Source organism: Coenobita brevimanus, chromosome 107 (assembly GCF_032717465.1).
Source record: "Coenobita brevimanus isolate Jiangsu-jjx chromosome 107, ASM3271746v2, whole genome shotgun sequence".
Lineage (NCBI taxonomy): Eukaryota > Metazoa > Arthropoda > Malacostraca > Decapoda > Coenobitidae > Coenobita > Coenobita brevimanus.
Window position 1 is genome coordinate 17,947,109 of NC_137060.1, and position 26,949 is coordinate 17,974,057.

The window sequence follows — 26,949 nt, forward strand, 5'->3', positions numbered from 1 at the left end:
CCCAGGGTGAGCGGCCACAGACCAACCCCGACAGACTTCTCCCCTAAGCGAGACCACAGCCCCCGGCGCCGGTGAGCTGCCCCTGCCACCTGCCACAGCTGCTGGACTCCCCCTAGTGCAAGCGGTTGCAGCCATCCCCTGACGGCTGCCTCCCCCAGGTGAGACCGCAGCTCTGGAGTGGTGCCGACAGTCCCGCAACCAACCCTTGGCCCGGACCTGGTCAGGTTGGCCCCCAGTACACCCACCATGATTAAGGGCTTGCGTTGTGCTGCACGCCTCCTGGCCCCGTTCAGCCCTAGTCCCGAGGGCCACTCCTCTCCCAGGGCCCCCACCAGGAAAGGGCTCCCCACCACTCTGCCCTTCAGCTCCACCCAGACTCCCGGACTCCAGGCCACCCCAACAGTGACTCCCACCGGAAGCGCACTCCTGACGGCCCGCCCCCTACTCCCGGCCACCATCTGCGGCTCCCAGCATAGTGGGCCCAGGAGTGCCCTAGCGCCACTCACTGCCTGTACTTGTGAGTAGAAGTACTCTAGACTGTACCTATACCCTCTGTCAGTGTTCCCTCCCCCCCTGTGTGACAGTATACACCCCATAGGATGTTGTGTGTAATACATACCCCATGGTGATATCCTGTCTATGTCACGCAAGTGTACTATGGCCACTGGCATCCATGTCACGCGAGAACACTGTGAAATAACGTCACCTCCCATCCACGTCACACGAGTGTATAGCAAGTGACATATCCTCACGTCCATGTCACGTGAGTGCAGTATAAGACCGCCTCTATCTCGTCTCTGTTATGCAAGTATATTATAGGTGATATAACGCTGGACCTATGTCATGTGAGTGTATTGTGAAGTGAAGTGTATTTCCGTCCATGTCACACATAAGTGTTCTTACCGAGACAGACTGTTAGAGGTTCTATTGTGCCCTCACCTCTGTGTGTGTTTTAGTGATACATATCGAGTGTACTGTAAGTGCCATATGTGTATTGTACCGTGGAAATAGTTAATGTAAGTGTGAACTGTATTACTCTGTACTGGTTAATATATTTGTACTGAATAGGATTGGTCATGTACTGGTGTGTATATCGATGTCAGCAGTCTTTGTATTTTGTTCTTTGTTTAATACATGCGTGCCTTTGATCAGTTGGTGTTTGGGCTTTCCCTCCTTGTCTGCATACTCTGGCCCAGTCAAGAACAAAGAACCCAAGGCCCGCACAGTATCTGAGCCCGAGAAGTTGGGGTCTGATTACACTACATAACATATATATATATACATTGCAATACCCATCCCAAGGGGAGGCCTACGGAAGGGGTGGCGCAACACCCACCCCATGGAGGAGCCACGGACAGTGTCGCAACACCCACCCAAAGGAGAGACCATGGGCAGGCATGCAGAGCACGTAAAGGGTCCAGGCCAGACGGTTCTATGTTCCCCGCCACCATGTGCCCCTCTTCCTCTGAAGCAGACCCAACGAGAGGTACACAGTGCTGGTACGCTACTCTCCAGCCAGACCAGCCCTGGCCAGGATTGGGGTGGGACTTGTAAGAATACAGTCGCAGGCAGCACCAATATGATGGCCACCGTCCGCGTCGGATAGGGAACAGCCACCATACGTCCCTCATCCACTGCCCTTGAAACTACCTCCACGGAGGACGTCCCTTGCTCGCATCACCACCCAGCCAGAGACCGAGCGGGACACCCTTCTCTCTCTCTCCCAACAGAAGCAGTTCCCAGGTGGAGTTGCAGCTGGAGGAGATCTGGCGATGCCCTGTTGTGAGCCTGGGAGTCAGTGCCCTGCAGCCAGCACCCGGGCGATGCCCCTCATTGTCGGACTCCATGGGGAAGGAATGCCGCAGGCAGCTCCTGACGGTGACTCAGCCCGAGAGAGACTGCAGCCCCCAGACGCCCAGGGGCACCCCCAGGACTCCAGGGTGTGACCTCCCCAGCCCCACCAGCAAGCAGTCCTTCTCCAAGAGTAGGCGAATGCAAGCCTGCGTGCTCGCCTTGTTTGGCACCAGTCAAGAGGACCGCCTTCCCCACCCAGGCCCCACTAGGGAAGGGTCTCCCTCCACACCGCCCAGCAGCCCACTTCAGATGCCCCAGCCCTCGGCAGTAGTCCCGTGCCCCCTGCGGGAGGGCACACCTGACGAGATTCCTCCCACACCCGGACGACACCTGTGAGCAGCCCGACCACAACAGCCCGGGCCAGAGTCCACTAGTCCTACTGTGTCCCCTTACCTGCTCAGTGTATAATATTAATATTGCATTCTGTTCTAAGTTGTAACTGAGGTAATATACGCGTAAGGTTGGTCGACCTGAGTTTTTATGCTCTGTTCCTCTTGTGTATTCTAGACCCGGTCTCGAAAGAGAACCACTGCTCAGTAGCTTGTATTCAGCGGACGAGAAGTCGACCCCAGAACACGCAGCATACACACACACACACACACACACACACACACACACACACACACAATATATATATATCTATATATATATATATATATATATATATATATATATATATATATATATATATATATATATATATACAGTATATCAGTATAGGTTTATTACTTATCATTATAATGTATCAACACTTTTATCAGTCATACAATCCTCTTACTTTACTCTATTTACTCTTGTTCCATCATATTATTAATTGATGCGATTACCATCCTCTTTCAATGTGCGCATTCAGTGCATCCTTTTATTCCCTGATATTGAATTCCACGTGGATTCCTCTCATTATCTTGTTCATTTACTATCTGACTTGGACTTAGATAATTCCTTGTTGAGTTACACTAGTATACTCTTTTTATTGGTATCGTGGCCACATACTCTTCATACTATTATACCATCTTATTATCACTTATATTTTCAATATTATTCTAATATTTTAATCATCTTCTGATAATCTCTTCTTCCCATCTCATGTCGGGAGATAAGTCGTCTACCCGGGGAAGATGTATGTATCAAAGAAAATGTTATATGCAAGGGATATCACATCGAGAGGTGGTGTTCTGCAGTCCACAGTAGGGTCACAGTTTTCCCTCACCAACCCACCCACCTTTCCTTCCCTACTTTTTTGTAGTCTTTAATTATAACAAGATCTAAAGACTAACTAAAGACTAGAGTCTTTAGTTAGTTTTTAGATCTTGTTGTAGCCTTTCCTTTACCAAACGGCCACGAAAGGACCAACAGGTCTGTTGATGTTTGCTTTCCTTTGTAATCCCTCCCTCCCCCTCCTCTCTGTATGGCCAAGAAAGTTAAGAATCATCAGTAATCCATGTCAGTGACTACTGCAAGTCATTCACCTCCTTTCTCTCTCTTTTCTTACTGCCACACATGGCAAAATGCTGTGCGATGTTCCCTATTATCACAAAGTATAGTACCCATAGACAATAATAAAGACCTACTCCTAATAATTTACGTAAAATATTTTGCTATGCAGCCTACCTGCTTTCCCGTTAAACTCCACATTACAGTATTTTACAGTACAGGTACTTATAACTGCAGTGAACTGTACCCCCCAGTAATCTATTCTCATATAGATTACACGGTGCTTTATTTACAATATTCGTTACTACACATTACAATAGCCTCAGATAATTTTTATTATACATAGGCCTACTCGTCGTTGTCGGCTCCAGCGGGGTAGTGCCGGAAAATTTGGGAATGCAACCTCATTCACTAACACCCAGGGCGGTAGTCTCGTGCGGTTAGGAAGTTAACACCTATTCATTACTAGGTTATTTCTGCTTCTCCGTTACACTGTTCTTGTATGTTCTTCATACAATCTACGTCGACACTGGAAAAGAATAAGAAGCAAAAAAGAAAGAGAAAAAGAAACTGAACGAAAAAAGAACGAGAAAAAGAAACTGAACGAAAAAAGAACGAGAAAAAGAAATTGAACGGAAAAAAAATGCCTTTCACAAAATTTCAGCAATTGTCCTCCTTCTTAATACGACCTACTACACAGCCTTAACACAATCGATTTCACCCCTTCAGGTCGATTATGCATTTTTATTTCATTCTTGCTATCACCGCACGATTTGTTGCTCAAGCTACGATGCCTCTCTAGCAGTCAAAAGTTTAAGAAGGTTATATTTAAGTTCCCCAGGTTTAAAGGTGTTTCCTACGCTAAGTGAAACGGTCTGACGTAATAAATCGCCAACGAAGCCTATGATGCCACCTGGGCTCGTATTCTCATCAATTAAGGAAACTCTCTAACACCTTCTCCTAAGCGATTTATTTCACTTATTACACCTTACTGCCCTATTCTGCGTTACTTAAATCCTTCCAATATCGACCTACTCCGCATGTTTAACGTACGAAGGGATATTAACCAGTAACACCCAAAAATAAATAGCTAAGGAAGGGGTGTTAAGGAGCCTCCATACCTGACGATAATACGGGTCCTGGAATACAGCCCTAACCCTTTCACTACGATGACGCACTAATTTTATTCATATTACGAGATCAAATGTATTCAAATCTGTATCTACTTCCTACAGTCCGAATTTTCCACCTTCATATAATCATCTGGAGTGGGCAGGAGGTGGTGGCCGAGTGGTTGGGGAAGAAGTCTACTGTGTCTGAATGGATGCGAGTTCGATCTCAGGTTGGGCAAGAAAAAGTGTAAAGATTCCAGTTTTGAGACAGCCCTTGCCCCACCCTCTCTCTCTCTCTCTCTCTCTCTCTCTCTCTCTCTCGCAACAGCCGGAGTCTATCCTACAACCTCCTTCCTGTCACTTTCTCTAACCCACAAATATTTGGCAGTTGCACGTTGGAAAAACTTAACCTAAACCGGTTCCTGTTATCCTTGGGCAGAGAGAGAGAGAGAGAGAGAGAGAGAGAGAGAGAGAGAGAGAGAGAGAGAGAATGTATCCTCCCTCCTTTGTCCCTCCATCCCTCTCTCCCCCTCCCCCTCCCTCTTTCCTTTCCTCCTCTTCCTTCTCGCTTTCTCTGACCTTCCCTTCCCCCCCTCTCCCTCCCTTCCCTCCATCCTCTTTCCTTCCCTCCCCCAGCTCCCTTTCTCTGTCCTTGCCTCCCTCCTTCTCTAAGCCTCCTTCCTTGCCCACTCATTAATATCCCTTCCTTTCCTCCCTTCATCCCTCCATAACTTTTCCCTCCCTCCCTCCTGTCCTTGGCGCCATTATCCTTCTAGATTTCGCTTCTTTCCCTTCCTGTTTTGATCGGATTCTGGTAAACGTTTCCTGTCACACGAAGCCAATCAGTTCTTCAGCAGCAGAAATGGAAATATATGGAACATCTTGGCCTTCAGTACGGTAAACTGTGGTACATCGCTTGGATACGTATTTGTCGTCCAGTTTCCAGCTAAATGCCTTCGTTCCTGAATAATACACGTCTGTGGCATAATGTATTCTGCAGTATATTCAACGCAGGTAGTCCACCCCCGCCGAACAGCATCGCAACGTACAGCCACGAGCACAAGTACACGGACGCCTCTCTTCCGGATGGGGCACTGGAAGGCGTAACTATTTCCATGTGACGGCAATATAAAGAAAAAAAATAAAGATCACTAAAAGGAAAACTACTCTGTCGTTTAGGGTGAGATGAGAAATATGAAAGGCAGGAAACAAAGCTGGTACAGGATTGCCGACGAACTTTTTCTCACGGCCGTTAAGTAATGATGGGCTTGATATTACTTTCTCTCTCAGGGACTGGTTGGTGGGAGAAGTGTGTGTGTGTGTGTGTGTGTGTGTGTGTGTGTGTGTGCTATCCTTGCCTTAACCTCTTCAAGCTGAGGACGTATTTTTCATTCTAGTCTTAGTCATCATGGAATCTACTTAGTTTGGGGGATTTTTCGAACGGGAGGGGGGGAGGGTGTTAAGTACAGCCTTCATTAATCCTTGCACTATCAGATTTTCCAAAGCTGAATATAATCTGTTGGTAGCACTAATAAAGAAAAAATCATCGACGTGAAGAAATTAACTCACAGAAGAGATACCTTAGTAATAATCTACGGTAAAATAGAGTTTTGGAAGGATGAATGATAGTGCTGTTTCCTTCCTTTGAACTCCTTTGTACTCCCTCTTCCTCATTAAGCTCTTGTCCATTCCCTCCACTTCTCACTTCCTGTTCCCTTTCCCTTCCCCTCCTCTTTCCTCCCCCCTATTATTCTCCCCAAACACCCCTGTTTTTCCCACCCCCTCCTCACTTTCCCTCCCTCTTAATTCCTCCTTCCCCCCCCTCCCTCTCCCCCCCTCCCTGTCTTGACACACCTCCATCTGCTTGATATGGTTCATGTGGGAGTGAAAGTGTGTGTGTGTGTGTGTGTGTGTGTGTGTGTGTGTGTGTGAATGCCAGTGTGTTTGACTTTGTATGTGTACGCGAGTGAGTGTACGTAAACCATTTGTGTACACTGCTTACTTTTTAATTCACACAGACCTCACGGACCGCGCGATTATGTAAGAGAGAGAGAGAGAGAGAGAGAGAGAGAATTATGTAGTAAAAAAATCATAATATGCAGCTAGATTAGTAAGTTTAAATACCGGTATGTAAGCAAAAGTTGTACGTAAACTCTTGCATACACGTGTGTGTGTGTGTGTGTGTGTGTAAAGACAATCGTGCCCACCTAAGAAAGCACACACACACACACACACACGCAAGACCACCACCACCACGGTCACTCACCAACACACCACCGCTCACTCCCCAGTCTGTCTCATGCCCTCGCACTGCGCACAACGTCGCAAAGTCTAGCATTTAGGTGGCATAAAGAGGCTACCTAGCACCTCTTCTTCTGCGATTTATTTTGGATATTAAACCTCCACATGCCTGTCACCTGTATCGCTTTATTATCTACACTGTATCAACATCCAGCAAGAGGATGATGGGGTGTTAAAATAAATCGCTAAAGAAGAGGTGTTACGCAATCTTTAACGTCCTTAATATCGAACTTGGGCCCAGATTCACAAATTTACGATCAATTATCTACCGTTACTCGCTTTTTTTTTTTTTTTTTTTTAAGTAAGGAGAAGAGATGTGGAGATATTCAGTGTTGTCCTTTCTCTGTCTCATCTAGAAAGTTAAATAACTCTAAGATCATTTCCCTTGCAGAACTGAGCTTTGATTTATTAATTTGTTCAATTATTTATTCATTCGTTTATTGCACTGAGAACAAACGGCGTGGGAAAAGTATGATTTTTTTTTTCTCCGGTAAAACAAAATAACTCAAGAGACAGAACTAATCTTTTTTATTGTCTATTCATTTTTATTTTTATTTTTACTTCGTTATTTTTCGTTCATCCGGGCCCTAATATTTACGTGTGATATTATTCAATGAAGAATTTTATTGCTATTATGAGAGTGAAAAAAGGGTACACTAACATCTCTTTATGCTTCTGTTTTTTATCTTTCTGTTTACTGTCTTTCTGTCTCTCTTTTCTGTTCTTTTCTCTTTTTATTTCTTCTACTCTTCCTTCCTTCCTTCGCTTCTTCCTTCTTTCTTGCCTTCCTTCCTTCCTTCCTCTCTCCCTTCTTTTCTTCTTATCTCAGACAAGCTTTTAATAATACTTAAGTTTCTTTCCTTGTTTTCTCATCTCAGCCAAACGTTTAAAAGTACCAATTTTATGAACTGAAAATATAAACCTATACGCATCCACTAAGCTCTTAAAGTGATCTGTATATATGATAACAGAGAAATGTGCATACAGATACGTATACTCATGGACCTGTCTACATCAATGGACTAAATAAACACACAAGGAGAGACTAAACTGAAGGGAGAACATACGGGTACCTGCCTCTTGTTTACGTTCGAAGGTAAGTCAACAAACGTTTTCAGGTCAATCCTACCCCAAGGTCAGTTCGTTCCATGTTGCTTCGCTTCTGACCTAACCTAACCTAACTTAATCTACACTAACAACCTAATCTTACCTAACTTTATATATACTTAAAACGTAATCTTACCTAACTTAATATATATTTGAAACGTAATCATACATAACCTAACAATCTACACTAACAACCCAGTCTTACCTAACCTAACTTTATCTATACTAACAAATTTATCTTACCTAGTCTAACTTAAACCCAACTTAAGCAACTGTAATATAATTTAATCCAACCTGACGTAATCTAAAGGAATCTAACCTTTCTCAGTCTCACCTAATTTTAACAGACCCTATTCTAACATAATTTTGTCTAACCGAGCCTAACTTAACTAACTCTAACCTAACTTATCCTAACCTACCCACTTACTGCACTTCCTCTAACCTAACCTATTCTCACCGACCATAACTTAATCTAACTAACACATTCTTAGCATATTCTTAACTTAATCTAACTAACTTATTCTCACCTAACCTGATGATCAATACCCCTAACCCCTTCAGTGCGGTGCCGTCCTTTAAATCCCACCCATGCTATTGACAGACGATTTATTACAAGTTATTAGAGGATTTTATTTTACTCATGAAAAAAATATACATTCGTAGTGAAAAAAAAAAAAAAGAAGTTTAAATGAAGACTGTGTCTAACCTCTCCAGTTCGAAAAATCTGTCCAAAAAATATAAAATCGTCTGGTTGTAGAGATTTTTGAGAGAGAGAGAGAGAGAGAGAGAGAGAGAGAGAGAGAGAGAGGGAGGGAGGTTACCTGAGTGAAGGGTTAACTGTGTTAAGTAAACACTGTCTTGTTTACTTTAAGGAGTCCAGTACAAGGACGTTTCGTTCTCTCTCTCTCTCTCTCTCTCTTTCGTAGATCATGGTCAACTTTTGGAAGCCATTAATCCCCCTTCAGCACAAAGACCTATATATATATATATATATTTTTTTTTTATTATTTTCCTCCTGCCAACGGACGGTTTTTCCCCAGCTTAATAGCGACATGTTTGATCAAGACTATATACCCCTCCAGCTCCCGAAATCCCTCCCAGGCTGCATAAAATCGCCAGGAAATAGCAAAGACTAAAGCAATCGGACGATCTCTGGTTGAAGGTAGAAGGAAATGTTTACTCCTGCAACTCACAAATAAATAAATTACTCAGGTGTCAGGTGGAACGCAGTGGCTTTATGTTAATGCCTTACCTGCGACAAGCTAGGAGGAGGAGGAGGAGGAAGAGGAGGAGGAGGAGATAATGGAGTGGAAGGGGGTTGTGGAGGAGGTCATAGATGAAGAGGAGGGAAAAGATGGGGGGAGGATTATGAAGGAAAAAGAACAATGTTGTCATAAGAGAGAGAGAGAGAGAGAACGTGCATGTCTATTTGATTTTTACCTCTCCTTCCTTTATTCATTCGTTCTTCATTTACTTATTTCTTTCCCTCCTTCCCTTCCTCAGCTCTCCTTCCTTCCTTCCCTCCCCAACTCTCCTTCCTTCCTTCCCTCCCCAACTCTCCTTTCTTCCCTCTTTCTTTCCTTCCTTCCCTCTTTCTTTCCTTCCTTCCCTCTTTTTTCCTTCCTTCCCTCCCCAACCCTCCTTCCTTCCTTCGATCTATTTCAACGTGCCTCCCTCTCACTTGCTCTAAAACCAGATTTAGCCACACTCTCTCTCTTCTCACGCCGGCTAGTTTTTGTCTTTCAAGCAATTTTTTTTCTTACAAGGCGAAAGGCGGAGACGAAAATTAAACACATTCTAAGCTTGACCTATTCTTTTGTTTCTTCCTTCGGTCTTTCCTTTCCTTTCCTTCTATTCACTTTTATCTTGTGTTCCTTTTTTCCTTCTCTTCTTTTTACTTATTTTTCTTCTTTCCTTCTCTTCTTTTTACTTATTTTTCTTCTTTCCTTTCTTCCTTCTTTCCTTCATTAATTTCTTTCTTTCTCTCCTTTCTTCCTCCATTTTTCTTATTTTTCTTCCTTCCTTCCTTCATTCATTCATTCATTCTTTCTAACTTAACTTTTAACGAAGCCTAAATTTGTTTCATAAGCGACCCATTTCTTCACCATCAGAAATCACAGCGTTAAAAGTAGTAGTAGTAGTAGTAGTTGCTGTTGTTGTTACTGTTGTAGTCACCCTCGTCTTAAGTATGTGGACTGAGTAGTTTAGCACCAAGCCCTTACATTCCTGACGGGACGAAAGATGTTGATGATGATGATGATGATGACGATAATGATTTTGATAATTGGGCAAGAAAGGATTTGATGATGATGATGATGATGACGATAATGATGTTGATAATTGGGCAAGAAAGGATTTGATGATGATGATGATGATGATGGGTCAAGAATGGATTTGATGATGATGATGATGGGGCAATTAAGGCTTTGATGATGATGATGATGATGATGGTGATGATGATAATAATGGGGCAAGAAAGGATTTAATGATGATGATGATGATGATGGGGCAAGATAGAATTTAATAATAATGATGATGATGATGGGGCAAGATAGAATTTAATGATGATGATGATGATGATGATGATGATGATAGGGCAAGAAAGGATTTGATGATGATGATGATGGGGATGATGATAGGGCAAGAAAGGATTTGATGATGATGATGATGGGGCAAGAAAGGATTTGAGGATTTGATGATGATGATGATGATGATGATGATGATGATGATGATAATGACGACGACGACGACGATGATGATGATGATGATGATGATGATGATGACGAGGAAATCCAAGAATCTGAAAGTCCACTGAGTATATACTAATGACGGAAACTTGCAGCGGCCCCATCCCTACTGGCTCCTTCCAGACGATTTTTTATTATTCACTTAGAGAGAGAGAGAGAGAATTTTCGGTGGTCAAGGAGCTAAAATTTCCAGCCACAGATTACTACTACTACTACTACTACTACTACTACCACCACCATTATTACTACTAAATGCCAGTGGGTCTGGTAGCTTAACACCTGACCCGTCGTACTATCATATTTATAGCACCGGGAAGCAAAAAGCAACCAATCTTTGCGTCAAAACTGGTCTGCTGCACTGAGTAAACAAAAAAAGAATGACGCACCAGTTCATCTTTTCTGCTTTAGGAAGTTCGTTTGATTCTACTCTGTTTAGATCTAAGAAGCAACCCAGCAGTGAAAGGGTTAAAAGAAGGCGAATTCAGACTCTTCCTCTTCCTTACTTGAGTAGTGTCTGGGGCAGGTAACAGGAATAAATAATAGTAAAAATGAGAGAGAGGGGGGGAGGAAAGGGGGTGACATTAACGCAGCAAACCGACCTCTCCTGCGGCACCGCCACCACCTTATTTGATGCAGTAAAAAGAGAATGGAGAATAAAAAAATAAAAAAAAACAGGACAAACCGAAAAGAAAACAGAAACAGAAAAGATAAAGAAAAATGGAAGAAAATGAAAAGAGAAAAGCAAAAATTCTTTTGTCCAATCTCGCTGATTCAAAACGGAAGGACTGGGAGAAGAAAAAAATATGTCGCAACAATGAATCCTTCTAGCCGGAAAGCATCATCATTCTTTTTTTTTTTTTTTTTTTTTTTGGGGGGGAGGGGTTCTAGCTGCTACCAAACGATTTTATTCAGCTTAAGAGAGCATGCTATAGTAGTGAAGGGGTTAATGAGTGCCAAATCAAAACCCTTCAGTTCGAAAAATCTCATCTACGTTTAATAAATCGTCTGTAGATAGTAAGAATATGAGTAAGACGTCAAGGGCCCGTATCTCGTCGCGTAAGGAGGCTCCCTAGCACCTCTTCCCTAGCGATTTATTTTTCAGAATACTCATTAACATCCTCTTTTAGGCTTCTTACATCTTTTTAATACCGACATAGATTGCATGATCACACACAATAATAACAGAGCTTGTAAGAAGAACACAGTAATAACAAACTGCATGAATAACACACAAAAATATAGTAACGGAGCAGAATCAGAAATAAATCGGTATGAGATGTTAGTAAGCCTTATAACCGTACGAGAATACCGCCTATGGTACTGAAGGCGCTAGAAACCTGGTCCTACCCTGTATAATACCACATGAGGCAGTGACAATACCAGTGGAATACCAGTGGAATTAGCCTCAACACTGTGCTATAGCTCCTTCAATCCGGCCAACGTGGTATTTTTCACTGAGATCTTGCTATCCACGGACGATTTTACTCAGCTTAGGAGAGACTGTTAGAGCCGGAGGGGTTAGACAGAGTTCATTAACCTCCTTCCTAACCTAAATATAATCGTCTGGCGGTGGTAGCATGAGGAAAATAGTCTAAAAAACAATACGGTTATTCCTTCCAAGACCGGGACTACTCAAGTGTGATATTTTTGCTGACGCCGCACGATTTTATTCAACTGACAGAAGGAGACTGAGTGTTTATCCCAGTACCATTAACCCCCTCACAGTCGGGACAATTCTATTATTATAATTCCACCTGAAGCACGATGATTTTATTCAGATGATTAGGGTGACATGGTCGCGATTTATTTATGGCCACCCCTTACGGGATTAAGGCGTCTGGCTGTAGATGGATAAACAGAGAGATTATGAGTCGTAGGAACCTGAGAATGTTTTTGTAAAATATAATTTTAAAAAAGTGATAATGAAAAGAGACTGGTTGATGGGTCGCTGCTGTTCAAAGGGCCTCGCATGTATTGCATCAACTATTAAAAAAGTGGCACAAATACTGTACATAAGAAAACTAGGATGCCTGAGAATTAACAAGTGTCAGGTACGTTGGTACATCGTCAGTGCTCTAAAGGTCAGGTATTTTCTGCAGTGGTTGGCAAAAAGCAAACATTTTTGCGATCTAAACTAGCTGGTTGACTCGGCGGTGGGAAAGTAAAAAAAAGTGACAAAAACGTGTCAGGTCAAAGGTAGAGCCAACTACGGCGCACCATTTAACCCTTTTTGATCTGGGTCGTTACTTTCATTCTGTTTTTGATGCTGCCTGAAGATTTGGTTAACCTCTTCTGTCCCAGGAGGTCCTATTTCATTCTTGTTCATACCAGACGACCATATTCAGCTGGTGGTGCACTAGTTAGTATACCCAGCTCGGAACTGATTGAATGCGTAATCGATTCTCGGGAACTCAGACAGGTGGACAAAAACTGATTGTCTGCCTCAGTGAATGGCTTGGTCGACTGGCATGAAATTAAACTTTCCTTTAACTCTTCATTCTGAACGAAAAGAGCTAGATTTACCCTACTTCAGTCCCTTAAGCACAAAAGATCTCCCCTATATTAAAATGAAAAAAGTCAGGAAGTAGCAAGAATAGTTAACAAAAGAAGTTTCCATATACTGATAGGGTCAAGCTTAGGAGAGCAACCCATGTCAGAAAGCTTAGACTAAATAAAATAAAATTAATTGGGTGCCACGTGCTGGATGGGCTAAAAGTAGGTCAGGTAATGCAGCAACTGACCTCTTCCCCTCATCTTATCAGCTTATTAAATGCACCGGCTGTGAAAAAGTCAAAGTTCCTGCATCTAAACTGGTTGGTTGGCATACTCCGAGAAACCTGGGAAAGGAACAAAGACCTGACCTACCAGTTATTGAGGTCAGGAGAAAAATCGGTCAAGCAGTTAGTATAACCTGGTGTTGGGAAAGACGCGAGGTCGAACCCAGGGGGCAGGGAGGGGAGAGGGAACAATTTAAGGACTTGAATTTAACGTTTTTCCTGTCTTTACAGGTGTGAGGACAGGTTGGAATGATTGATGATGATGATTATTATTATGGTGGTGGTGGTGGTGGTGGTGGTGGTGTTGAACAATTACTTCAGGCTGACGGCTACTCAAGAATTCATTTTGGGATAATATCGCCTTAACAGGAAAAGCAAAAATATTAAGTTAAATTGACAACTCATTGAAGCGAAACATTTACCGCGGTCAAAGAATCGGAAATAAGGAAAAGCCGATAGAAGCTGCTGGGTCATCGAGTAGTGTTCTTGCTGGATTTCCTAACACACTTTCCTTAGCCACTTATCTGATGGTGTGATTGGCTAAGGCGCTCCAGGTGAATGTGGTCAGTGTGGGTTGATGTCTGTGGGTTGGTTGGGGTTTCTTGCTCACATAATGAAACTAGGACGATCGATTATAAAAAAGAAAAAAAAATTATTCTCACACTAACTTCGCCAAGATTTTCGTTCTTTTGCAGCTTCTTCCACGTAGCTCGATGGCTGAAAAAGACAAGGCTAGAGCTCCACATCCTCTCCACAGCACTTCTTCGTGACAAGCTTCATATTCTAGTGCCAATCTATTTTTACAACGCGACATTCCAGATGCAGAGATGGCGATTTTTCAGGTCAAGAGAGTGGTAAAAGGAGTATAGTCACTTTAGTCTTCAGTGTCTGGAGTAAGTAGCCTAGCCCAGGTCCCCTACGCTTCCGACAGATTAATAAGGGAGTGGATGACAGAGAGATGGAATTATATCTTTACCCCTTGATGTCGAGTGTGTGTGTGTGTGTGTGTGTGTGTGTGTGTGTGTGTGTGTGTGTGTGTGTGTGTGTGTGTGTGTGTGTGTGTGTGTGTGTGTGTGTGTGTGTGTATTTTAAGTTTATTCTTGCTACGTCCAGATGATTTTAGTCAGCTAAGGATATACCTGCCACCGTTGTCATCATCATCATCATCATCAACTTTTCTCTTTTAATGTATATGGTTGGAAGGCTCTGAAAAATAGGAGCATGGAAAGTACACCTGTGAGAAAATTATCAACAATGACTGGTGAAATAGGCCATGCATTCACTCACTCACCATCCAGGCTTTCGAAATTCTCGGCAACATCTCACAGGCGACACAATCCACACAATAAATGCTTCGTGATGGCCGTGCGAGAAAAAAGAAAAGGAAAAAGAAAATGAGAAACCAAATGTGGCGATATTACAACAGTGAACCTTCTGCAATTTAATTTCTTTTACATATTGTGTTTTTTACCAGTCCCATTAGTACTGTAAGTTAAGTTTCGCATATTAACTTCATGCCTTTACGTTTCGAATGATTAAAAATGAGATTTATTTATTCGTTTATTTATTTATCTATTTACCATTCAATACAAGCCCCAACACTGGGCAATGTTGTCACTGAAGACCAAACAGGAAGGTTATAACGAGAGCAAAAAGATACACTGACGCATACATGAGTCACGAGTTAGTATACTGAGAAGGAAACACTAGACGACACGCTGCAACGTGAAAGAGTACTTGCTATTATTTCCGTTGTCTGTATTACCTCGACTATTATTTTTTCTTGGAGGGAACAATCTTGCGGACTTCTGACCCTTGGTTCTTTCTTCCCTGCATTAAAAAACAGGAGGAGGAGAGAGGTAAGAGAAAGGTACCCCTGTGTTCACATACTCGTAAACTATGGCCACGTCAAGGGGAAAGTTGTCATTTGAAACCATGCATCATTTCTCCCATATGGCAGTGTGTGTACAGCCTGCGTCATGGTGGAAAGCGGATTGCGAGTACGGGTGTTCCTTTTACTTGACCTCTCGCATTTCCTTGACCTTTTCACTCTGATGACGTACTTTCCATCATATTCTTCCATCTTTTAGACGATTTTATTCAACTTAGATGAGATTTTTCCGAACTGGAAGGGTTGGCTATATACGGCCTTCATTAACCTGTTCATTATGGGAGATCTTTCCGAAAATCGATGAGGGCATTTAAAGGTAGCAAGAATAAACAGTAAAAGCGTCACCATACTAAGAAGTTAATGGTATGTTGAGAGGGAAAATCCAGAAACATTTTTTTTGCTGATGTGAGAGGTTTCGTATTTTGCAATATATACACTTAAACAGTCTCTTGTATGCTGTGAATTTCTCTTTATCACCAATATAGACTGAATTTGGTAGCATACATGAGAATACTACGGCGGACTGGGAGGCTCTCAGGCAGTACTTCTTTGATTTTCCCTGGAATGATTATTGCTTCCATGGCCGGGAGCCATCTGAGTGTGCCTTGCGCATTACGGAGGTTATTCTCTAGGGCATGGAAGCATACATTCCTTTCTCATATCCTTTGACTAACGCAAGAAAGCCTTGGTTTAATCACGCTTGTTCTAATGCTGTCCGCAACAAGGAGAGGGCCTACAAAAGGTACCGGAGCCAACCCATCCCTGAATCACATCATCTTTACGTTTCTGCCCGGAATCGTGCTAAGTCTGTTCTTCGCTCTACTAAAAATAATTTCATCCATACTAAATGCTCTCAACTCTCCAACTCGAATTCTTCCCTCTCCTTCTGGCACCTTGCCAAAAATCTTTCTAACAACTTTACCTCATCATCCTTCCCTCCTCTTTTCTACTCTGATGGTTCTGTAGCTATTTCTTCTACTGATAAAGCAGATCTCTTCGCACAGACTTTCTCCTCCAATTCCATCTTAGACGATTCCGGTGCTGTTCCTCCATCACTTCCCCCCTCTGACTTCCTTATGGCTGACATTAAAATTTCTTCAGTTGATGTATTTTCTGCCATCACTGGCCTCAGTACTAACAAGGCATATGGGCCTGATGGGGTCCCTCCTGTTGTTCTCAAGAACTGTGCTTCTGTGCTTACACCCTGCCTAGGCAAACTCTTTTGCCTTTGTCCGTCAACTTGTACCTTTCCTTCTTGCTGGAAGTATGCTCTCATTCAGCCAGTCCCAAAGAAGGGTGACCACTCCCAACCCTCCAACTTTCGTCCAATTGCTTTAACGTCCTGTATTTCAAAAGTTTTCGAGTCAATTCTCAATAGAAACATTTTAAGGCATCTTTCCTATCACAACCTTCTTTCCGATCGTCAGTACGGATTCCGTCAGGGACGCTCCACTGGCGATCTTCTCACCTACCTTTCAGACTGCTGGTCATCCTCCTTTCGGGACTTTGGCGAAAGCTTTGCCATTGCACTTGACATCTCAAAGGCTTTCGATCGAGTCTGGCATAAATCTTTAATTTCCAAACTGCCCTCCTACGGTTTCTATCCTTCTATCTGTGCCTTCATCGCTAGCTTCCTTTCTGGTCGTTCTATAGCCGCTGTTGTAGACGGCCATCGTTCTTCTCCTAGATCTATCAACAGTGGTGTTCCTCAGGGCTCTGTCCTATCACCAACTCTCTTCCTTTTATTCATCAATGATCTTCTAAGCTGTACATCTAACCCTATCCACTCATACGCTGATGACTCCACCCTTCACCTTTCCATTCGGTTCCCGCAACGCCCATCTCAACAGTTACTTCAACAAACAAGGGATGAGGCTATGGCACACCTAATGTCTGACTTGGCTCATATCTCTGACTGGGGTAAAAATAATATGGTTGTTTTTAATGCATCTAAGACTCAGTTCCTACACCTATCAACCCGACAAAATCTTCCACAGGTATACCCACTAATGTTTAATAATATTCAGCTTAATCCTGCATCATCCTTGAACATGCTTGGGGTTTCATTTACTCGGGACTTATCTTGGAAAGATCATATTACATCTCTTGTAAAATCTGCTTCCAAGAGATTGGGTGTGCTAAGCCGACTCCGCTCTTTCTTTACCCCTGCACAATTGTTGACTCTATACAGGAGTTTTATCCGCCCCTGTGTGGAGTACAACTCTCACGTGTGGGGAGGCTCCCCACATACAGCTCTTCTCAATAGGGTGGAGTCAAAGGCTTTTTGTCTCATTAACCCTCCTCCTCTTACTGACTCCCTTCAACCTCTGTCTCTTCACCGCACTGTTGCATCTTTATCTCTTTTCTATCGCTACTTTAATGGTCACTGCTCCTCTGAACTGTCTGCTTGCATTCCTCCACCTCTACGATGGGCGCGTAGCACCCGTCTGGCAGCAAACTCTCATCCCTTTTCTGTCCAACTCTCTAATGCACGAGTTAACCGTTACTCCCAGTCTTTCATTTATGCAACAGGTCAGCTCTGGAACTGTCTCCCTCTGTCTGTATTTCCTGCTGCCTATGATCTCCAGTCTTTCAAACGCAGTGTGTCCAGGCATCTCAAAATGATCGGATCTTGAATTTGGCTCTCTATTATATTTTGTTTTTCTCTTGGAGGGAACTGTTACTGCGGGCTCATGGCCTTTGGTTCCTTCTTCCTCGCATAAAAAAAAGAATAAAATAAATAAATAAATCGCAAAAGGAAGACGTGTTACGAAATCTTACAAGCCAAGCAGAATTTGGCGTATAGTGTTTTGCCTCACTGTAATTTAGTGAACTCTGCCACTTGGCTTACATGACGAGCAGAGATGAAAATACTTATGGTAGCCCGGGTGAATATAAAGTCTTTCGGCCCAAACACGTAAATTATTCCTTTGATTCTTTCTCAATCATGAGTTTTATTCAGCAAAAATGTAATAAAGTCTTTCGGCCTAAACACGTAAATTATTCCTTTGATTCTTTCTCAATCATGAGTTTTATTCAGCAAAAATGTAATGAAAAATACGTCATCGAGGTGAAGGAGCTAAAATGAGGTTACAAAAAAAAAAAAAAAAAAAAAATAGCGTTAGACCTTTCCTTTCGATGACGCTTTTTTTCTCTCTATTCCGAACACTGTCAAACGATTTCATTCAGCTTCGGGGAAACCTATCGGACGGGTGGGATTAGATATAGTCTGAATAAATCCGTTCACTGCTAGAGGGCCTTCTTAAGTTGAAAAAAAAAAAAATAATAATAATAATAGTCTCGTCCCAGCTCCCATCCCCCCCAAAAGTGTCGTCGTCGCCCCCATAAAAAATCTCGTCGCAGCCCCACCAAAAAAGTCTCGTCGTAGCCCCCAAACAAAAAAAAATCTCGTCGTAGCCCCTCCCCCCCAAAAAAAAAAGGCTCGTCGTAGCCCCTCCCCCCCAAAAAAAAAAAGTCTCGTCGTAGCCCCCCACCAAAAAAGTCTCGTCGTAGCCCCCCCCCCCCAAAAAAAGTCTCGCAGTGAATGGTCTGACGAACGATATTTCTCCGTCGTCGACCTTCCCCCTTCTTTAAAAAAAATAAAAATAATAACAATAATAATAATGCGGTGAAGCGTTTGACGAGCGATATTACCCCGTCGTGGCCCTTTCTCCCTTCCTCCCCCCACCCCCCCACACACATAAAAAGAGTATCGTGGTGTAGTGTTTGACGAGCGATATTACCCTTGCATTATTCTCTACTGATAATACTTAATAAAATCGGAAGGAGGCAAGAACAGACATCACCGTACACATCATCAGTATATCAAATGTATGACGAAAACTAACAGGAAAAAAATGATGACTGGGTGAAAATGATATGTGAACGCGGAAGTGAGGATGCTAGAGAGAGAGAGAGAGAGAGAGAGAGAGAGAGAGAGAGAGAGAATTACTGCCAGCATTCGATACAAGAGAGGAAGCATGTAAAAAAAAAAAAAAAAAAAAAAACCTTACGCACTGTGGCAAGGAAGTTGGCTAATGGAGACAAGTTCTTGCGAGAACTTGGCGAAGATAAAAGCCAGTACGTGTGTGTGTGTGTGTGTGTGTGTGTGTGTGTGTGTGTGTGTGTGTGTGTGTGTAGCAGGGTTTGTAGTGCACCTTTTCCCACGTGATTTACTTTGCACATTACTCCTTTTGTGTGTTTATTCGATCTTTTTAATATCGACACAGAATAAAAAGGTTAAATAAAAAGATAATATTAACATGCACTGTACATAAATAAACAGGCAAGTAAAACGTGCTGGAAAGATAAGCTGCGGGAGAAAACAAGTGCCAAGTGTCAAGTGTCAAAATGTTAATGATAGCGTTTTTGAATGCGCCGCCAGATGGACAAGCGCAAATATCCCTAAAACAAATTGAAAAAAAAACTGTTGTGGCTAAGTAATCTAGGCGGTAAGGAGGGGAAATAATAATCGGCGAGAAGTAAATTAGAAAGCCTGTTAACGTATGAAAGAGAATAATAATAATTTTGATAACGAAGGAATAAACGACGAAACCTGAGGCATGCTGACCGTCTTTCATCTCCTGTGACTGCTTTCATTTTCACGTGACTGACAAGAACAAAACTGTCTGGCATGAACTTTAATACCTATACTCCTTTTACGATAACCTGAATTAAAATTCATAATCTCTCCTCCTTGAGCTGTAAGTTTTATAGAGATGTTAACTCTGGTAATGATACTGTTATATTCTGCCAATGAGCAATGGGACAAAAATCTGGACTAGGTTAAGGTAAGAGGACTATAACTACGATAATGAAACTGATCGGGACACATGACTACGGATTCAGCCGTGTTTAAACAGCCACAGAAGTATCTCATCTCATCTAACTGCTTTCACTTTCACCTACGTAACACTAGACTATTTGGCCATCCCATTAGCATCCGGTGATCTAGATGTGCATGCAAACTCAAGACAGCTAATTGTGTCCTTAGGGAAAGGTGTTGTTAAAATCTTGCTCCCTTAACTTGGCCCAACTTTTGTCGTACAGTAGCTTGCTTCATGTAGCCAAGTGGCAGTAGACAATACTACTGTTCTGTATTCTTTCCATTGCGCTCCTTCATGACAAGCAACCATTTTACCCTCCACCTGACAAAGTCAGATGGGGGCGTTGTTATCACTGGGATCAACAGGTGTCTGTCTGTAGAGTTAGGCGGCAGGGCGGGAGGCCGGGCGTAGAGATTTTGTTTCCAGGCCAGAGCTCAGAAAGTATTACTACAGAGTGATGAAATTTCACTTACTTATATGTCTTATTGTGAACTGGTGCCTTTTGATAGGTAGAATGCTGGGTGTTAAGTAGTTTTTTTTTTTTTTAAGTAAAAAAAAAAAAAAAAAAAAAAAGCCCAGATATTTCAATGCAACCTGCGCAAGGCATCTGATGGGCCCAGGATATGACTGCGTCCTCAAGGAGTTCTCCTTACGCCCACCTTTAAATGAAAAGACTGGGAAGGGGGGTGAGGGCCGTTACGCATATGGTTAGGTGTGCACGGAGGTGGGGGATATGTGTTTGGTCAGGTGGAAGGTTGCAACAGCGTAGCATTCCTTTGTTTTCAGTACTAATCTATTGCTACACCTCAGCATTCAAGATGGTGAGATGGCAATGTCTGGCCGAGTCAGAGTATAAAGAGTACAGTATGTGGTAGAAAAAAAAATATTACATCATTTATTGTGCACTGCTTGAAAGTGTTTCGTGCACGGTGCGATTAAACTGCCTGCTCTCTTAACACTTTAACTTGACAGCTCCTGTTAAGAAAAGGTGTAGCCAGGCTGTGACACGTTGAAATGAAACTGTTCCCTTGCTTATTACGAACTACTTGAGAATGATAAGTTCATGATTTCACAGATGATGCCCACGATGATGATGATGATGATGATGATGATGATGATAATGATATTGATGATAATAATAATCATCATCATCATCATCATCATAACAATAACAATAATAACAATGATAATAGTAATAACGATGATGATGATGATGAAAGGTTTAGTATATGAGTGACAGAAAGGAGGATGTCAAGTGTCTTGCATCATGCTCAAGAAAGATAACACACTATATATAAGCTTTCACCTGCAATTATTACTCATTAAAGAAAGGTTAATGAGTGGCTGAACGGGGGCTGTTTCGCCTCTGATTATATATGTTCTGCTTGGGACTCTTATGATTGCAATGTCATGCTTGCTTTCCGAACGGTTTTTACTTGATGTTCTGAAAGATAATTGTGATTCCATTTACTATTCTTGTCGCTAAGCTCTTCAGTTCGGCTACGTGTGTTACTGACTTATTCTTGCAACCTCTAGACGATTTTATTCAACTTCGAGGAGACCTGTTGTTCGGGAGAGATAGAAAGGCTAAATCTAACCCCTCCAGCTTGAAAATTCCCCCTTCAGCTGAGTAAAACCTGAAATACATCATCAAAGTGAAGGCGGGGTTAATCTGTGAGCGGCTGATCAGACTGCTACGTTACTTAAAATATGTCTTCTTGATGGAGGCTAGAGAACCTGTGAATCCAGCTCCACATCTCCAGTTTCTGTACAATTTTTGGGGTGGTCGGTGCTCATACCAAAGTTTTAGAGTTCTTCCTCTCTTATTAATGTTCGTATCTTGATTAGTACAGAATTATGTCAAGCCTCTTTTCAAAGGCAAGTGACGGCCATTCTTTACTAACACTACACCTCTGACTATTTGCTACTACTCTTGCCTTTCATTATAAAGGCGTAATTAGACAGTTGTTATTGTTGTATCCCAGGTGCACCTGAACGAGAACCCGGTGGCCCACAGGTTGATGTTGCCTGTCTCCTGCCTACCATCTTCCTCCAAGTGGATTGAGAGGGAGCTAAGGGACGCTTAACTGTATAACCGGGTAGCTCTCCGCCACCTGGGTATTTTGGTGCCACTACGTGAAGACGCCCCTCTTCATCACCTAGTTAGACAGTAAGTGAGTGAAAGGAGATTGTTACATCGCTCAATATGCCTTACATGAAGGCGATCAGTATGTGGCATCATTTAACTGCACGCTTCCTGCTACTTTCCACTTGATAACTTTGATACCTATTCTTATCGTTATGAAAAAGGTTTATACCACTTACTACGTCTTGTTCGAGGTTACTGTGCTTATGACTTCACGGCTTAATTTCCTAACATACTGTACAGGGCGTTCGGAAAGTAGCGCAACTCCATGGGGACATTGCATTTATTACAACAAATGTTGGAAATATCCACCATTTTGCATTTCACACAAATGTACACGACGAATCATGTTTGTAAACATCCTCTGCAATGTTTTGGTCGATATCCTTCCCACACAGCGTTGAATGTTGGCCTACAGCTGTTGAGTTGTTTGGAACAATTTGTGGCCACGTTGTCGGAGGAAGACGTCTATAGGACGTGGTTTCAACAGGAAAACGCAACAGCTTATACTGCCACGACATCACTGGATTACCTTGAAAGTGTACTTCCAGGACGACTGATTTTAAAACATTTGTGGCCGGCACAATCCTCAGACTTATCTCCCCCAGACTTCTTCTTTTGGGGATATCTCAAGGATGTCTCATACTCAGATCATCCCCACACAACAGCTGCTGGCCAACATTCAACGCTGTGTGGGCAATATATCGACCGAAACAGTTCAGAGGGTGTTTACAAACATGATTCGTCGTGTACATTTGTGTGAAATGCAAAATGGCGGACATTTCCAACATTTGTTATAATAAAAGCAATGTCCCCATAGGGTTCCGTTACTTGCCGAACACCCCGTATTTGCTTACTTGCGATTATTCTGCTCGTTATAAAGCTGTAGTTGGATACTGATCGTATAATCTTGTTCGAATCAGATTTTTCTTATAAGTCCACGCTTTATTTTTCTGACTTTTATGCTCTTCAGTCCAGGTAAGTGTTTTCAGCTTATTCTTGCTGCCTCCAGACGAATCTAGTTAACTCTGGAGAAGCCTTTTGGAATGAAGAGGTTTGAAGCAGTCTGCATTCACCCATCCCCAAACCTGATTTCACTCCCTACAGTAAACTAGAGGTAACGAGATACACAAATTTTCTTCCAAATCATACCTGCATCGTCGTATGTCCAACCATAATTCACTTATCATTTTCACCCAGTTTCCTTCCCATAACATACTCTCGCTTTCACCCAGCATCCACATCACCATGCAGTGCTCCATGCCATTACACATTCATAACCATACGTACAACTTCACATCACTTACTGTTATTTTTTCATATATTTTCCTTTCCCTAACGTACCCTTGCTTTGAACCAGCATCTCCAATACCGTGCAGTTCCCAGCATATCATACATTTATAGCTATAAGTTCAATTTTTTTTTACCATTTTTTAAATTAATTTTCTTCCCATAACACAGTTTCCCTTTCTCTCAGCACCCTCATCACCATGCACAGGGCCACGCAACCCCTCCTGCATGTGTTTCTCTTACTGACGGTGGCTAAAGCAGGGGACTCCACCACCGCCACACACCACCATCATGGGACAACGGGTGAACATCCACACGCCAGACTCACCGTGGTAGGCATGCTGACGATTAGCTCTAAATAAACGGGAAATAGTAACAATAAAGTAATGTTGTCTGGAAGTAGAAAGGATAAGTAGTACTGTCTGAAAGTTGTAAGGATTAATAGCTTTGTTTGGAAGGAGCAATAGATAAAGTGTTGTCTGGAAGTTGCAATAATAAAATAGTGTTGTTTGGAAGTTGCAATAATAGTGCTGTTTGGAAGTTGCAATAATAAAATAGTGTTGCCTGGAAGTTGCAGTAATAAAATAGTGTTGTTTGGAAGTTGCAATAACAGTGTTGTTTGGAAGTAGCAATAACAGTGTTGTTTATTAGTTGCAATAATAGTGTTGTTTGGAAGTCGCAATAATAGTGTTGTCTGGAAGTTGCAATAATAGTGTTGTTTGGAAGTTGCAATAATAAAATAGTGCTGTTTATTAGTTGCAATAATAATGTTGTTTGGAAGTTGCAATAGTAAAATAGTGTTGTTTATTAGTTGCAATAATAGTGTTGTTTGGAAGTTGCAATAACAGTGTTGTTTGGAAGTCGCAATAATAAAATAGTGTTGTTTGGACGTTGCACTGCCAATAAATGAGAGAGAGAGAGAGAGAGAGAGAGAGAAACCCCACCGTAACTCGGGGATCAGGTGTTCTCAGCATTCGTGTCCAGTTCTTTCCTTGAGTCAGCTTCTCTCATGATGTATATTTTGCGAATCAGACAAAAGAAAAAGGAAAAAAAAGTCGTTCCCTATTCTGCAACCTATTCGTGATCGCCTGAGGCAACTAACACACCAGGCGTCCCTTTCACTTGTTTTAATTAAGAGTAACAGATGACTTTCCACTTTCATTTTTGCTTGGGGGGCTATTGTCTCTCTCTCTCTCTCTCTCTCTCTCTCTCTCTCTACTTATTTATCTATCACTCATCTATATATCCATTCACGTGTAATTTTACCTACCTAGTCCACGTCTATTCATTCATCTTTATCTATCTATATTCATCTATTTATCTACTCACCTACCGTACTTCTGTCTACCTCCCACAACCATAACTAATTCAGCAGACTCATCTACCTATCTATCCCTCATCCGTCTATCCACCCATCCATTTATCTGTCTATTTACTCATCCATCTATCTACCCCCTCGACAGCAGAAATACCTATCTAATCATCCATTTATCTACCTCCCACAGCCAGAACTGATCACCGTGAGAGGGTATCCAGCCGAAACTCATCACGTTGTCACAGAAGATGGGTTTATTCTAGAGCTGCACAGGATACCCTACGGACGAAAATTACACGCCCACACGTACATCGAGGGCGACAGCGAGGCACAGATTTACGCCCAGGAATTCGCCCAGGAGTACAAAGGAACCCAGGATCATGGCCGGAATCTCCCGCCGCCCCCTCACAATCACGCCGAAGTTCACGACCATGATTTTGACCGGGCATTTAGGGAGGCACAAATTAACGCCCAAAATTTGCTGCCTCTTCATCATACGTCCAGTCATGTTCACGTCCCCGAAAACAGCCATATCCAGAATCACGCCCGAATTCTCTCGCCCCTTCATCATAATCCCGCCCAAGGATTCAGTCACTCCCAAATACCCTCACCTATTCACCGCAATCCCTCTCAACACAACCTCGTAAAGAGACACGGCCGCGCCCAATACACAGCCAGTCCCTCAAACCACGCCCAAGCCTATCCCAAGCCCGCCCGAACAAGCTCAAGCAACCTGCCTGACCCCAAAGCTCAAACTATCTTTAAAAATTCCAACTTAACATATTCCCTGTCTCACTCATATCCTTATAACAGTATTCTCCACGATTATCCAAACCAAACGCTTACTTCTGCCTTCAAGCGCAAGAGGAGAAGTAGTGGAAAAGGAAGAGGAGGAGAGGGTGGAGAAAGGATTGTATGGAAAGATGGAGAGGAGACAGAAGGAGGGAAAGAAGACAGAACTGGAGGGAGAAGGAAAGACAAGGCAACTGGCCATAAGACTGGAAGGAGAAAAGATGGAGAGATAAGAAATGGAAAGAGAAGAGAAAAGAAAAGTGGAAGTCAATATAATGAAGCGAGGAGAGAAGAGGAAATAAAATACAGGAGAAACGGAGGGAAAAAGGAAGGAAAGGGAGGAGAAGAGGAAGAGAGCAGAAGTGGAAGGAACGAAGGATGGAGAGGCAGGAGAAGGCGACAGAATGGACACAGTAAAAATACGAAAAATGAAAGGAGGAGAGAGGGAGACGATAGAAGAAATAAGAGGAATGACGGCAAGAAAAAAGAGGAAAGTAGTAATACGAATGAAGAAAGCAGAGAAAAGGTGGGAAGCAGAATTAAAAGGAGAGAAGAAAGGAAAGTAGCAGAGGGAAACAGGAATAAAGGAATTGATGGAAGAAAAGGAAACAAGGAAAACAGAAGTACAAAGAGCGAAGTAAAGGGAAGGGAAAAAAGCAAGAAGAAAGAAAGAAAGAGAAACAAGAGAAGCGAAGAAAAAGTAGATGAAACCAGCAGGGGGGAAGGAGGGGAAAAGAGGAGAGAGTGGGAAAAGAGAGAAGAGAGAAGCAGGAGAAAAGAGAGAGGCGGGAGAGACAGGAGAGACGACAAGGAGGTGAAAGCAGTATTATTGGTACATGGAATGTTGGCCTCTTCGGCTGACTTTGTGCTGAACGACCCGGACCAGGCACTTGGTAAGTCACATATTGTTTTTAGTATTACACACACACACACACACACACACACACACACCCATCATCATCACCAAAATCATCGTAGTTTATGAGCTAGTTTACACTATTTCCACTCTCCCACGCGGCAGGGTTCGTGCTGGCAGACGCTGGGTATGACGTATGGCTGGGAAACCTCAGGGGTAACTTCTATAGTCGCCGCCACACCTACCTCTACCCAGACGAATATACATTCTGGGACCACACGTGAGTTTTACCGAAGTATTCATGAACTAGTGTGCGCTTAACCTCTTCGTTCCTGTGACATTTTTGTTTAATAACCTCTGCCAATGAATACTAGAGTTATCCATAATATTAGAGGCAAATGAATTCATGGTTGGGAATGTACGGTCAAATACAAAAGTCCGTCCGCCTCCCCTGCCCCTATTTCACCACTGGATTTATAGATGCTTGTATGTGACGTAGTG

General features: G+C 42.6%; 1 protein-coding gene across 1 annotated transcript in view; it reads left to right on the top strand.

Moving 5' to 3' along the window:
* The first annotated feature begins 1,992 nt into the window (after positions 1–1,992).
* LOC145416711 (lipase 3-like) overlaps positions 1,993–26,949 on the top strand; it is a 32,561-nt gene continuing 7,604 nt past the window's right edge. Inside the window, exons 1-5 of the mRNA XM_080285644.1 lie at positions 1,993–2,186; positions 23,673–23,817; positions 24,991–25,535; positions 26,391–26,485; positions 26,614–26,728. Of these exons, the coding sequence (XP_080141770.1) occupies positions 1,993–2,186; positions 23,673–23,817; positions 24,991–25,535; positions 26,391–26,485; positions 26,614–26,728 (1,094 nt within the window). The remainder of the gene's footprint in view (positions 2,187–23,672; positions 23,818–24,990; positions 25,536–26,390; positions 26,486–26,613; positions 26,729–26,949) is intronic.